Source organism: Embiotoca jacksoni, unplaced genomic scaffold (genome assembly GCF_022577435.1).
Source record: "Embiotoca jacksoni isolate LCO1_2020_lvr unplaced genomic scaffold, fEmbJac1.0.p SCAF_50, whole genome shotgun sequence".
In the NCBI taxonomy this organism is placed as follows: Eukaryota; Metazoa; Chordata; class Actinopteri; family Embiotocidae; genus Embiotoca; species Embiotoca jacksoni.
In genome coordinates, this window is record NW_027185404.1 from 870,001 (window position 1) to 884,167 (window position 14,167).

At 42.6% G+C, this 14,167-nt stretch overlaps 2 protein-coding genes across 3 annotated transcripts in view; one reads left to right on the forward strand and one right to left on the reverse strand.

Moving 5' to 3' along the window:
- dtnbp1a (dystrobrevin binding protein 1a) overlaps window positions 1-3,152 on the forward strand; it is a 4,813-nt gene extending 1,661 nt beyond the window's left edge. Inside the window, exons 5-9 of the mRNA XM_069171976.1 lie at window positions 460-592; window positions 1,121-1,143; window positions 1,314-1,460; window positions 2,382-2,510; window positions 2,612-3,152. Of these exons, the coding sequence (XP_069028077.1) occupies window positions 460-592; window positions 1,121-1,143; window positions 1,314-1,460; window positions 2,382-2,510; window positions 2,612-2,841 (662 nt within the window). The 3' untranslated portion in view covers window positions 2,842-3,152. The remainder of the gene's footprint in view (window positions 1-459; window positions 593-1,120; window positions 1,144-1,313; window positions 1,461-2,381; window positions 2,511-2,611) is intronic.
- A 13-nt stretch (window positions 3,153-3,165) lies between these two features.
- Window positions 3,166-11,535, reverse strand: cyb5r4 (cytochrome b5 reductase 4). 2 transcript variants are annotated; one of them, XM_069171977.1, is made up of 15 exons: window positions 11,082-11,535; window positions 10,704-10,857; window positions 9,731-9,831; window positions 9,093-9,177; window positions 8,447-8,528; window positions 8,305-8,362; window positions 8,087-8,180; window positions 6,720-6,752; window positions 6,487-6,609; window positions 6,253-6,393; window positions 5,289-5,435; window positions 4,866-5,016; window positions 4,659-4,745; window positions 4,171-4,332; window positions 3,166-3,777 (listed from the first exon to the last, which is right to left on the reverse strand). In XM_069171977.1, the coding sequence occupies exons 1-15, from the start codon at window positions 11,163-11,165 to the stop codon at window positions 3,723-3,725; spliced, it is 1,557 nt and encodes a 518-aa protein (XP_069028078.1). In that variant the 5' UTR covers window positions 11,166-11,535; the 3' UTR covers window positions 3,166-3,722. The 2 variants fall into 2 exon arrangements, with proteins under 2 accessions (XP_069028078.1, XP_069028079.1); XM_069171978.1 differs by lacking the exon at window positions 3,166-3,777 and having other exon boundaries at window positions 4,175-4,332; window positions 4,693-4,745.
- Window positions 11,536-14,167: the final 2,632 nt, after the last annotated feature.

Genomic DNA, 14,167 nt, shown 5'->3' on the forward strand with positions numbered 1-14,167 from the left:
TAAACTGTGTAAAACAAACAGTGGTGTCAAAAAGTCTGAGACCACTTTTATTTTGCACAACAATTTTAATTTAATCCAGTTTAGTTAATTATAAATAATATCATGAGCCCCTCTTCAGAAATATTCCAAACAACAGGAACACACAGCTGACCAATCAGAACATGTGTGTTTTAGTTTTACCACAGAAACATCAGTAAATACATGTCTCTGAATATTTCTACAGTTCACATATTTTTAGGATCATTATGTAAAACTAGATATAATCACAAGAGATGTGATTGGGCGCGACTGGACTGACTGTTTGTGTGTCTGTGTTGTTGTGTTTATTTGTGTTGGTGTGTTGTAATGTTGTTGTGTTTGTTTGCTTGTAATGCGGTTGTTAATTGTGTGTGTGTGTGTGTGTGTGTGTGTGTGTGTGTGTGTGTGTGTGTGTGTGTGTGTGTGTGTGTGTGTGTCCAGCTCACCTGGAGGGAGATTTTGAGGAGATGGAGAGTCGTCTGGTGTATCTGGAGTCTTTGTGTTCTCAGTGCGACCAGCAGGCTGTCAAACAGCAGCACGTCAGACAGCTGGAGGAATACAAGAAGAAGAAGAGGTCTGACATCATTATTATTTACTGATTTCTTTGATTAATACTTTTAAATTTTTTTTTTATAAGAGTTATTGTTCAGTTCTGATTGAGCTGACTGTCAGAGCTTCAGACACATCTTTACACCTGATGGTCTGTCTGATTCTTCTTTGTCACTACCGGTATTACACTACGCTGTCCTTCTTCAAGTCATTATCTTTTTTTACTTATTCTCAAGTTCTCCTTCAGCAGAGTGAAGTTTGACTGGTTTAACTAGTTTTACAGTCATTTATGTCATTTCAACTAAATCTCTTTGGTCAGTGCATTAACACTGATTTTTAAATGAATTAAATACCCAACGCTGTGATTTTTAAACAGTATCACAACCTGGCTCGATGCTTGTGACAAAAAGGAGGACAGACCAGACAGGTTTAAATACCAATGTTCAGATTTATTGTTATATGACATCAGACGCACTAGAAGGACGTCATGTTAATATCTCTGATGAAGAACATTTGTCTGTTTTAATGGGATCTTCTGTTTGTCTTGTAACAGGAGGGAGATGGAGATGCTGGAAGGTGAGCTTGTGTGTTTATTTGTATACACAATATATATAATAAGTATGGAGACACATTTGACTTGCGAGTGGTGATAAACTTGCTGATTACTGCTCATACTGCTGTTGATGATGTCGTGTGAACCACTGGAGATTACAGGACTCTAATGTGATGTCGCTTCCTGTTTGTAGTGGAGCTGAACTCTGAGCATGCTCAGAAGGTGGCAGAGATGGAGCAGGCCATGCAGCAGAAACTGAGAGAGCGACAGAAGGTTTACGAAGAAGCCTTTAACCAGGACGTGGAACAGTACCTGTCCACGGGACACCTGCAGCACCGAGGTACAAACAGGAAACGACTGAGGAATCTAAAGAGTCAGAGGGACAGATGAGAGAATAACAATAGAAATCGAAGATGATACGAGACACTTTTCCTGCTTCTGTCACCATGTTTCAGTGTGCAATGATAATTCCAGTGTTCACTGACATCACAACATATTCACAGACACTTTACAGCCTGTCTAACACAGACTGTATATAAAGAGGGACGTGGACGCTTCACCACTCACTTTGCATTGGAACCAGTTGAAGCCCAGAGAACGGCCGACGCCATCTTCCCTGCGGTCCGGTATCCATCGTACCGTTACTATTTAGTATGCCAGAAATAGATTTAGTATGTCTCAATACATAGTATGTTAAATGTAGGATGCCAAAAGTACCAGGATGTTCTCCTACATTCGGTCATATTTTGCAGTCTGCAGGTCAACATGCTACTCGAGCTGTTCTGACCCACAATCCTTTGCGCAGCAGGAGATACGTCACATCGACTGAGCCGCTGAAACAGTTGGTGCTGATGCTCTGCCCACAAAAGGAAGAAGAGGCATTAAAAGGAAGTGTACTTGTTCCAAATCACATCCTTTTTCATTTTACTGCAAATATCACGCTACGGATCGCAAAGGATAAGAGGGTCAAAGGTCGAGGCACATTTTTATAATGTAGTAGTATGTCCCAGTTGTAAACATACTACATGCACCAGTACATACTTTGTGAGGGAAGCTGCAGTACGTACTAAAGGAAAAATAAATAAATAGTATGTGATTTGGAACGCAGGGCCTGTCAATCAAACCAGACCAGGCCTGTCAGTCCAACAGCCCCGCCCCCAAACATATCTGTGTTTGAGTCCTAACATGTAATGAAGGCTGGAGTTATTTCTGAGTGTTAAAGTGTGTGTGTTTGTGCGTGTGTCTGTGTGTGTTTTTGCAGAACTGACAGGTGCTGATGTGTCTGTCCTGGATCAGATGACAGTCGCTAACATGTCTGACCAGGAGGCTCTGGATGACTTCCTGAACTCCACAGCTGATGACATCAGTCCGGGGTCATCGCTGACCTCAGGTAACCTCACTGTCCAATACTTGATCAGATTATCATGTAGGCAGAGGTTTGAAATCTGTATCAGTTTTTGCAGGTGATGCTCGTTCTTCCTTCTCCAACAGGTCCAGACATCACGTCCTGCTCCTCTGAATCTTTGAGCCAAGCCCCGCCCACCACCAACCAGCCACCCAATCAGGATGCGGTGTGGCAGCCCGAAGAGGAAGTGGCCAGTGAGGGGAGTGACGAGCTTCAGGTCCAATCAGATGAGGAGGACGTCCAGCCGGACATGTCATTGGCCGGCCTGCAGGATGTCGGCACAGTCAGAGGTTCTGATGAGAGTGACTCCACATGAGACCCGCCCCCCTGGTAACCTAGCAACCACACCATGAATACAGGAAGACTACTCCTGTTTAACACCCCTCTGGTGCCTCTGTTGACTCGACACAGCTCCAGTTAAACAACAAGGCTGCTGACGTTCTGTGTTACTGTGAGCTGCATGGAAACAACAAGGAACTGATCCTAACAGGAAGTGACCTCATAATACAGAGTAGAACAGGAAGCGTGTCCTCTAACATGTCTGAGTTGTGTTTTGTTCACACATGTCTGACAATCACAGAAACTGTTTGTATCCTGACCCGGTTATAAAACTATTCTCCAATATCAGTGTGTCATCAGCTTTTATTTTGTAGTATGACATTTATTTTGACTGATTTGAAGCACTGAAGTCTTTCACTTCACCCACCGACCGATGATCGTGTGCTCATCAGTCAGACTTCAAACTGGGACGTATTTCTGCCTTGGTTACAGTCCCAGTAAGAATCCTGCACTGAGCTGTGACATCACACTGTTTCCTGTCTGATTTCAAAATAAATCTCCAGTCAGAAGTCCTGATGAACCTTTGAGGATTGGTTGAAATTACCCACAATGCAGGTACTGCAGGTATCTTTCAACTGGGTCATCTTCATTCTCTTTTCATGTTGCATATATTTATAGATTTTTATTTTTTACAACTCATTTTGTGTATGAATCTACATAAACACTGAGCCAACTGTCCTGCATGACTGTTATTGTCCTTTACAGTCCATAATCAGGTGCATGTTGCATAGAAACACGTCCCTCCACTCACTTCTTCATGTGATAATAAATTAAATCCAGCTGTCCGTCACTCTGCAGGGAGGGAGGGAGGTAGGTAGGTAGGTGTGTGTGTGTTTGTGTTGGTCGGAGGCAGAGCTCTCAGCCCTGGAAGGCGTGCAGCTCCTCTTCACTGAAGCCCAGCTGCTTCAACAACCTGAAAGGTGAACAAACAGGAGGTCAGGGTCCAGGAGGAGGTCAGGGTGAAGGAACAAAGAGCGTCACATCCAGTCTTTGTGGTTGAACTTCCTGTTTTCTACCTGTCGAGGCTGTGGACACAGTTGTGTTTGTGTGCACAGACACAACATCTGACTAACTGGTTCACTGTTTTATTGTATTTATTGTGGTGCTGCATCTTAATATGTTTGTGAGTTCGTCCTGCTGCTGCCTCATTGTCCTACCGTCCTGTCACACCTTCCAAATCTCAGCAGTTATTTTGATGAGTATCATGTTATTAAAAATGGTGGAAATTGTTGACAAAGGTAAAAATAAAATGGAGCAGATTAGTTTGGTGGCAGTCGGACAACGAGGTGCAGGTGATGTTTCGTACCCGACTGTGAGCTCTGTGAAGGCTGCAGGGCCACAAACACACACGTAGCTCCTGGATCCCTCCGGCCTGATGACCAGCTCCTTCAGCATGGACTCGTCCACCCGACCCGTCCTGCCGGTCCAACTGTCCCCGGGCTCAGAGAGGACGAGCTCCACCTGGAACCTGAAACACAGCAGCAGGATGGGAAGAGGAGCTGTCACACTGCGGAACATCTGTCACACTGCAGAACATCTGTCACACTCCGGAACATCTGTCACACTGCAGAACATCTGTCACACGCCAGAACTATTTTCATAATCAATTTACTGTTTTGATTCATTTTTAATGAAGTTGTCTGATTCCAGCTTCTTCAAAGTGAAAGTTTGATGAGTTTGTTAAATCTGATAATAAATAAATCTCCAGCTTTACTCTTTATAACTGGTCACATTTACAGGCTGTCTTCTGACTGGACAAACAGTGGGAGGTTTTGAACCCTCAGCCTGAGGTACCTCTCATTATCAGCAGCCAGTTGGTCCAACTCACGGCGCCACAGGATGTCCTCCTCCGTCCGGTTAAAGAACAGCAACTTGGTTTGTCTGAGGACACGCAGACATGTGGAGGAACATCAGGTTCACATCTGGAATCACTGGAAACACCTGATGTCTCAGAGCTGTTAGTGGAACCAATGAGATAAGGAGAGTTCACATGTTTCTCACCTGATGCTGTCGAACTCTTCGAGCGCCACTCGGATGAGGCGAGCCATCGGTGTGAACCCAGTGCCTGCTGCTAACAGGTAAAGGTGTGTGACATCACGAAGGGGGCGGAGACTGAAGGTACCCTCAGGACCGCTAACAGATAAGTGGTCACCTTAGAGAGAAAAACGTGTCAAGGACTCACACAAATGTGGAATAACAATGCAAAGTAAAATTCACAATTCACAAAACTAAATTATAGATTGAATTATTATTATCATTATTATTATATTATAGATTGAATAATCTCTGTGGTGGAGGTAACTACACACAGATTGTGACGCGACATTCAGAGTCTCTGCCATCATTAACTTCTTCTTTCCTCTCTCACAAACACACACTGACAGACCGACCGACCGACAGACAGACGTCCTGACCGTGACTCACCTGTGTGCATAGTGTTGAGATGAGGCGTTAAGACTCCATCAGAGTAGACTTTGATCATGAGGTAGAGGTCCGACTCCTGAGAGGAGTTCTGGGACGCTCCAGTCAGGCTCTGGTCCACCAGCGTGTACGGCCTCACCACCTCTGTGTCTGGACACAGACAGAAATAGCATATTAAAATACATAAAGAAGCATGAGGTTCTGTCCACTTTGTTCCACTCATCTTCAGGTCTAATATGTTATTCTATTATTTAATGTGTACACACAGAAACACTTTGTGACAACAACGACTTGCTTTAGACCGACTAATAACCATCATAAATAAGGATTTATAATGATTTCATCATTCAGCTTAGAAGTGAGTGAACAAACAAATAAGTTCCTGTTGTTAAACTGTTGAATCAGTTTGTGTCAAAAATATCTGGATCATAATTTAAAGTGCATTTTATAACCTTTAATATAAGATTTGACAGTCGTACTGCAGCAGTAGGTTTAATGTTTATTTCACCTCAAACAGGTTTTTCTTTTTTCTACTGAAAAAAAAATTATATTTCTGAATATATTTAGGATTTCACGTTAAAAGAGAATAAATACTGACTGTTTACATGTATGTGCTGCTACATTAAGATTTATTAACAAACTATAATCAGTGTGTGTTTGGATCCTGTAGTTCACAGAGGTTAGACTGTTCTCTATGACGTAGTGAACGAATATGATTCATAATTCTGAATCTGCACTTCCTGCTTAAATTCATGGTGAAATCACAAATGTTTCTGAACCGGTGGAAATGCGGTGAATCAGGTGCTGATGTTGATCAAGAGACAAGACTGAATACTTCCTCATGAGGTTAAAGCTTCCTCCCGCTGCGTGTGCGTCTCCGTGCTGCAGTATGTACATGCGTGTGTATTATTGCGTGTTTATCTCAGTGACTTAAATTAACACTTCATCATGCAGAACGGTTGCTCACCTTGAACGAGGGCTTTGAGGTAGACGTGTTGTCCGACAGGCACATGCATGACGGTCCCACGTGGGAGCTGCAGTCTGAACACGTGTGTGTTGTGGTTGACGTCCATCTTGGAGACCAGCAGGCAGTTCCGGTAGAACGGAGCTGGAAGAGGAGATCAGTGATCACGACGCGAAGTGATGATTCTGTAATGAACACGCAGACGTCACGCCGCCTCCACCGTGGCCGACGCCTCACCTCGGTCGCTCCTCCGTAGAAACGTGTTGTGCAGCTCCAGAGGTCGACCGAGACTCGCCCACTTTCCTTTGGTCTGCTTGCGGATGCTGACCTGGACCTTCCCCACGGAGGAGGCCGTGTGGACTGTGGATCATAACCAATATTTAAATATGAATAACAACAACACAATGAACTGTAAAGCAGATTTTATTTTATTTATTTATTTATTTTTAAGTGTAAAGATGTCATCATACCAGACATGTTTCCCTCAACTTCATCAGTGAGACCTGGAAGAGCACCAAAACTGATTTTAACATATTTTAAATAATGTTTCATTAATCACAACATTTAAATGAAGTTCAGCAGCCAATTTTCAGTAAAGAAGAGAAAATAAAATCCTTGTCACATTCAAAAACAGACGTATTCAGAACCATCAACAGTGTTTCCTGCAGGACTTCAGAACTGGATCACAACAATTTGCTGTTTTTTATTTTCTGGATTCTGTGTGGAGGATGACAGAGTTCAGGTTGGTTTGTTCATCCTGTCAAGCCCCAAACTATTTCTCACATAATTACAGACACGAGCAACAACCGCTGAGACGGAAACACACAGTCTCATCTCTTCTGTAGAAAAGTTTTCACATTGAGTTTCAAAAATCTAATTCTTTGTTTTCGTTTGTCCTGTTTTATTTTAGTCGATTCTGAAGACATCAGAATGATGAAATAACACAAAAGTTATTTTTTTTATTCTTTAAAAGAAGCCAGCTTCGGCACTCTTCATCCTCCAACCAGCTGTTATTTGGAAGGAGTTGTCATAGATACCGAGAACTTTCATCCTTCAGTCTGAGCTTTAGTTTGGACTCGTCAGGTCTCCTCTGGGCTGACGTCCCTCCTGCTGTTTCTTGGTCCGAGGTTGATCTTAGCTGCTGTTAACTTGGTTTCTGATGAACTCTTCCTCTCCTGTCAGCTCTTCATCAGAGTCTGATGGTTTTTACACTTCAGGAAGCTGAAGTTCAGGAAGTTTTTTTACTTGTTTTTTCTCCCAGAAAGACCTTCATGTCTTTATGTGATGACGGACTGTTGTTTCTCTTTACTTACTCTTGCCATGATATGGATCGCTACACATGTTGAATAGGGATGTTTGCTGTACACCAACAGTACATCGTTACAATACAACTGATCAGCTGTTAACAGAAAACCACACCAGACGACGATGGCATCCATGAGGTGGGTTCAGCTGTCATCACAGCAAACAGTAGCTACTTTAACGAATCTAAAATGTGAAACATATTTTGGAACGACACTCTTTTGTCAACTATATATTTCTTATTTCAAAGATTTAATGTCTTATGTTCTGTTTTACATCACAGAAAACAGTAAAAATAATGAGCCTGTAGCCAATCATATAATTCTGCACATTATTAATTACACTTTATTGGATAACAAACTAAAATAAGACAAAATCCTGACACAATTTAACACAACATTTTATTTCTACATCACAGCGCTGAATTTTTCACTATCGTATTCAGTGTAGAAATAAAAAGAAATACGTCTTCACCTCAGTGTGTCTCACTGATGTTATTGCAGAGGACAGAGGAAAAAAACATAACTGTACTCACATAAGTGTATCATGTAGGACATCTTGGCCAGCAGCACCTCCAGTCGTAGGACCCCCCCATGCAGGTCCACAGTGGTACTGCCTGAACTGGGGATCTGACAGAACACATCAATACATTGATATATTTTTCCAGAACCTTTAATTCAGTCACATGTGGTCCGGTGGAACCTTCATGCTTCTAACAGCTGCTGTGGATCCGGTACATGTTTGTTGACGCACCTTTCTTTTGGCGTAAATTACCAAGTGGACGGATGCATCCGTCTGGAACCAGTCGTACCTGCACCAACACAGCAGATATTAATGTCTCCGCACACGTTTATTAAACTTTGATGTGTTTATCACAAGAACCGTTTTTTTATACCGAGGTCGTGAGTCTTTGTCTGGAGGAGGAGCCAACGAAGCGGGTGGAGCGAGGCCAGTCGGGGGTGGAGGCGGGAGGATCGCTGAGAGAGCAGACCAAAATCAGACAAACCTGCTTTGATGCAATAACAGGCTGATATTTTATTTTACATTAAAGGTCCCATATTATATGAATTCTTTTGGATTTTAAGGCGGGTGTAGCTGGTATATAAAACTCTCAGAACACAGAGAAATGCACACAGCCTGTATTCAGCAGCTGGGCTGTGTGGACTCCCTCTAAGTTTGTGATGTCACAAACAAACAGTGATGTCACGTCGGCTCCTCAGCGCGGCCCACTGTTCAACCTTTAATGTAAAAACACAGAGCGGCCGTTCTGTCATGGACCTAACAAGCTACAAGACCGAAGAACACCTGTGATTGGTTTGAGCGTGTGTCACTCAAGAGAAGAGTCAGCCAATCAGAAGAGAGGGACGCTGACATCACTGAGCCTTAAAGAAACAGACACAAATAGGCTGCCGAGAGACAACTGGACTCAGATGGGTTTAAAATAAATATTAGACCTTTAAGAAGTCATCATAATATAAATCATGAAATTTGAAGGTGAAGACTTGGTTTGAGGTTGTGTGGGTGTTTTTGTGGGTGTGTACCTTTGATAGCCGTGGTGACCTTCGTAGCCATTCTGCCCACCAGACATTCTTTCAACATGGACTCATAATTCACCCAGCGATGGACCTGCACACAAATGAGACAAAAATCTATGACTGTTTATAAAAGTGTTCGTAGCTTCCGATGAAAAATGGTTCCGATGCCGAAGTGTCTTAAGCTGCAATACCAGCGAGTGCCACTAGAGGTCGGCTCCAAAAAGCCTCCGGCTCCATAGACTCCCATTCAACTTCTCTCATCAAATACAAAGTGAATAAAATGTGTCCATCAGTTATCTCGGTGTTGTTAGCTAAAGTCACTCCTTCTTATTAGTTTTCTGGAGGTCCATCTGAAAATAATCCCTCATTCATTAGAAAAGAAGATTCAAGAAGACCTGTTTTTGGGGGCGTTCACAAACCAAGGTGTGACGTCACTGCTGGAGCTGCTTGTAAAAAACTGACAAGAATAAAGACCTGAAATAACCTGCTTATCCATTCAGAAGCTGCTGGTATGAAAGAACCAACATTAATCAACAAATGCAAAAAAAACTACAGGTAATAATAGTTTAAAAAAATAAGCTACAGATAATATTTACACCTTTAATACATCGCGTGAATACGACAGTGCTCTGCTCTCTCCATACCTGGTCGAAGAGTTCAGTCCCATCGATCCCGGCAGCCTTCATCAGCTCCTCCTCTCCTCCAGGGTGGTAGTCCATGTAGGGCGTCACGTTGTAAACCATACCTGGAAACAGGAGGAGGAACAATAAGGTTCCACTGCCCTCTGCAGACACAAACTGGTGCACAGACACTCATGTCAGATGATGAAGGTAAAACAATCTACATGTAGCGCAGCAGGTGATGAAGAACAACCAGTTTGTACCGGTCCAACAGGTGAAACATGTCAGAGACTCCCAATAAGAGAAAACCAGAACAACAGAACCTTGCAGGCTTCGACACCAGATTCAAGAGAAATCAACAGGTTGTTGAACATCCATGTTGACAGACGATATCAAGACCGCCGAGTGTTTACAACCAAAGAATGAAATATTTTATGGTGACATGATTTAGACTTTGTTCATGAATTCACTTAAAACTGTGAGAAAATACCAAACAAAATGTGACACATTCAGATGAATTCACGTGTCATGAAGTGTACAAGTGAGTCTCAAAAGGAGATTCAAAATCTAAGTGAACTTGAGTTATGAACTGGACATCGATATTTAGCAGGAATTCCCCAATAAGGTGCATTAAAAGTTGTGAAGTTTTTGAAGGGTGGATCCAGACGAGAGGACTAAAAGTTTCACTGTTTAACTATCACTTGTTATCTCAGCGCTGTCAACACAAACTACTGGAGCTCCTGTTAAACCAAAAGAACCGAAAGGAAAATGAGTCCACTGCTGATTTGGGCCACATGAATGCGTCTGCCTCCGTAAAGTGGTGTCAGGTACAAGTGTGACAACAGATTTCATTTTTCAGCACATCCTGATCTGTTTGGATCGGTGTCAGTGAGCTTCCCCGTCTGGACCGCAGCTCTCTACGAGGCATCGAGCACCATCGAGGTGACGTCAAGGATCCTCCACTTCAGAGAGAAGCTCCAGCTCCTCCGCGTCTCACCCCGTATGCAGGTCCAGCAGTCGTCTCTGGAGTTGTGTTTCTGCAGCTCTTCCTGGGTCACTTCAATCAGACGCCCTCTGAGCCCGGTCAGGTCTTTCCCGCTCTTGGAGAACCGGATCCAGTCCATGAGACTGTGGCCCGGCTTCAGTGCCACCTTAATCAGGCAGAGACATGTAGAGGATACAGGAGTCATCACTGATAAACCAACCAGTGATCAGAGTTATTATTATGTCAAACCGACTGTTAAAGGATGAAAACAGGTTCTGAAGACGTGATCCTCACTCTTACGACCGGTTCTGTCACTCTTACACAACTTTAAATGGTTCTGAATACAGTCTGGTGTCTCTGTGTGGAGGTGAAACACGGACCGAGCCTCACCTTGTTCCTCCCCGACTGTCCGGACGGACCGACCCGTTGCTGGGAGCTCGGCGCCGGGAACGACTGGGTCGGAACATTCAACATGTTGTGGACGGTTCGGAAGCGGCCCAAGTTCCTTATAACACCTGATTAACCAGTCGACAACAACAAGAACATGAAGGGGTGGGGGGCAATCACACGGGCTGCATGGTGTCGCCGCTACGAGCTCCTTCCGTGTTCTGACATCTCTTTAGAAACTCTGTTGACCAATGCCGCTTCGCTACCAGGCTAAGCTAAGCTAACTAGACAGCGCGTGCTGGCGATCGTCCTCATAAGAGCCAATTAAAAAACTGTCGCATTACATTTAATTGGAGTTAATATTTATATAGCTAACAGAATACCTGACGAGAACATTTTATATTTACTCGATATTCAGAGGTTATCAAGCTGCCTACCGCCTCTTAGGTTCCGTCACCCCACAAAGACTACAATAATGGTCGCTCACTGTGACGACAACATCAACAAACGGCGTCATCAAACAGCGACGGCGGCCTGGTGCTCCCTGTGACGGTCTTGTCATGGACTCGAAACAGTGACAACATTGATAAAAGCAGCGGCAGCAACATGTTTGCGAAGTTTTGTGAAAACTTGAACCTTACGTAATGAATTTAAATTGTAACTTCTTAATGTTTTGTTCTTTTCCTTTTTTATGTATTTCTTTGTTGTGTTTTCCCTTCCCCATGTTATTCTCTACCTCGAACCGTCTTTCCGCTGTTATTGAATGATATAAAGCCGTTGTATTTTTGAATTTGTACATAAAGATTATATATATATATACATATATATTAAAAAGGTTTGTGAATTAATGTGACGTCCTTTGACACGAGGTCAAATATTCTTCTTTATTCTTTCCCTGCGGCTCTGACACGTGAGCGGGAGAATAAATAACATGAACTGCGTCATTTACATTCTGCTGTTACATTCATATAGTCCAGTTCCCACGCTACAAACACAGACTAGCTGTAACTCACCTGAAATGAAACTGTTGAAAAAAGTGGTGAAGGAAGAACCCCTGGATCCACTCTGACTGTCATAATCATCATCATCATCATCATCATCTTCATCCTCCTCATCTTCCTCATCTCTCTGGTTTTCATCTGACATGGTGGAAACATGCTATCTGACACAGCTATGTAATTGTGACGCAGAAGGCTCCACCTGTGATTTCCCTCATGGGCAGCTGAAGGGTTTTCTCCTGACAGACTAATCTGATAAGAGGATTCCTGGAGGAGAGTCCTCCGGCTTCATCACCAAGGTCTGCGCGCGCACCTCCGTAAGACTCGGCAGAGCTTTGGTGAAACTTTGGTTGAATGGACTTTTGTTCAGAGGTACCAACATCTAGAAGAACCGGTCTGAATTCAGTGGTCCAGCATGAACCGGACCTGAACACTCAAACTGGATCCTCCAAGTGACATAATAGATAGATTCGTTATTGTCATTGAGCAGCCCGTCTACCACTCTGCAGATAGGGCCCTGAGTTCTTTACTTTATGTAATTGTGTTCGATTCACTAATTATCTCAGTATTATTAGTCTTGGATCAATAAAGAAACCTGGTACTTCACAGATATAACTTAACAGATTGATATCACAATGTAGCTACTAAATGCATGTACTAACCCTTCAACCTTCAAAAATAATGAACACACCCAGAAACTTTTAAAATTAAATATGATATTTTCCCTCTTTAATTTAAGGCAAAATGAATCAACTATAAGAAAAGGAAATAAGTGTGTTCTTCACTTTTTGTAACAACATGCATCTTTAAAACAAATAGATTGCTTTCCTCACACTTTTCACTATGACCGTGATACACAAATACAAATGCACACACCAGTAATAACACCCAACCAAGCCCGCAAATTAACGGGAAAATTATGCATGTCTCTGTACAGAAACCATAAAAACTATAAATATTATTGCATTTTTCCTTGAATGATAGCAGCAGCAGTTCAGTACAGTTGCGATTATTAAATATATCCGTTTGAACCATAACACGGTCAGACAACAGGAATCTTGATCACTGCCTGGAAAAACTGTCTCATTAGTTTACTGAGCAGAATATTTAGTCAAAACAATGTAGTCTAACAACTTAAATCAGTATTTTGCCATCAATATCTCTTTTTCTGTATACGTCATTCAATATGAATGTTCATTTTCCTTTTTTCAAATTTCTATAGCCCTTATTTATGATGGTTTAATGGTACTGTAGTTTGGGCTTTTTAGGAGTCACTATGTGTCCTGGAGATCCGTGGAGAGGACTTAGTGGTTCCTCTTGGGAATTTGATCACATTCAGGGATGCATGTCACTTCAGGGAGGCTGTTTTCATTTGATTAAAATCTTCCATCTCCGAGGCAGCTGCAGAACGATTTTTAAAACCTGTCAAGGCAACAAATGTCTGCAGGAAAACCACTAGTGGACACAAAAACCCTGGCTGAAAGCTCGGCGTTTTGGTTTGTGCAAGTAGAGAACTCTTGAATTAGGATGGAGACATCAGCAGGTGAGAGAGAGTCAAGTGAAAAAACACAGGTGGTGGAGGAGTTCATGATGTCACAGACGAAACCTTTTAGCTTCTGGAAAACATCAAATGATGCAGGAAGGATCTTCACAGCATCTTCAGATATTTTGATTTCAGCACACAGAACACAACTGATCAGCATAACCTGATGTCTGAAAAATATCATCAGAAATAAAAAAAAAAATTAGCATTGTGTTTGTTGATCAGTGTGACTTCATGAGTTTATTCAAATGTTTTGCAGGACCTTTCACTGATGGAGTCGTGTAGGAGTTTGCTGGCTTGTTCACTTCATCACGTCACTCCTGCTGGAGCTGCTAACGTTATCTGCTTCTGCTTCATTCTTTATTATTCATCATTTTATAAGTTTTTAACTAATATTCTGCTCTTTCTCTGCTCTGCCTAACCAAACCTCTTGATGTAACTCCATCAGGCTGTCACATGTTCTTCTGCGCAGCTGCCTGCAGGTGGCAGCACAAGTCAACACTACTGACATGGAGAACAGGACCATGAGATATGGAGACGGCACTGAT

Coding starts and splice junctions, on each gene's coding strand:
- cyb5r4 (XM_069171977.1), bottom strand. CDS start 11,165: ATGTTGAATGTTCCGACCCAGTCGTTCCCGGCGCCGAGCTCCCAGCAA. Junction 10,858..11,081: donor GACAGTCGGGGAGGAACAAG/GTGAGGCTCGGT, acceptor TGCCTGATTAAG/GTGGCACTGAAGCCGGGCCA. Junction 3,778..4,170: donor TTCACAGAGCTCACAGTCGG/GTACGAAACATC, acceptor TTCACCTTTCAG/GTTGTTGAAGCAGCTGGGCT.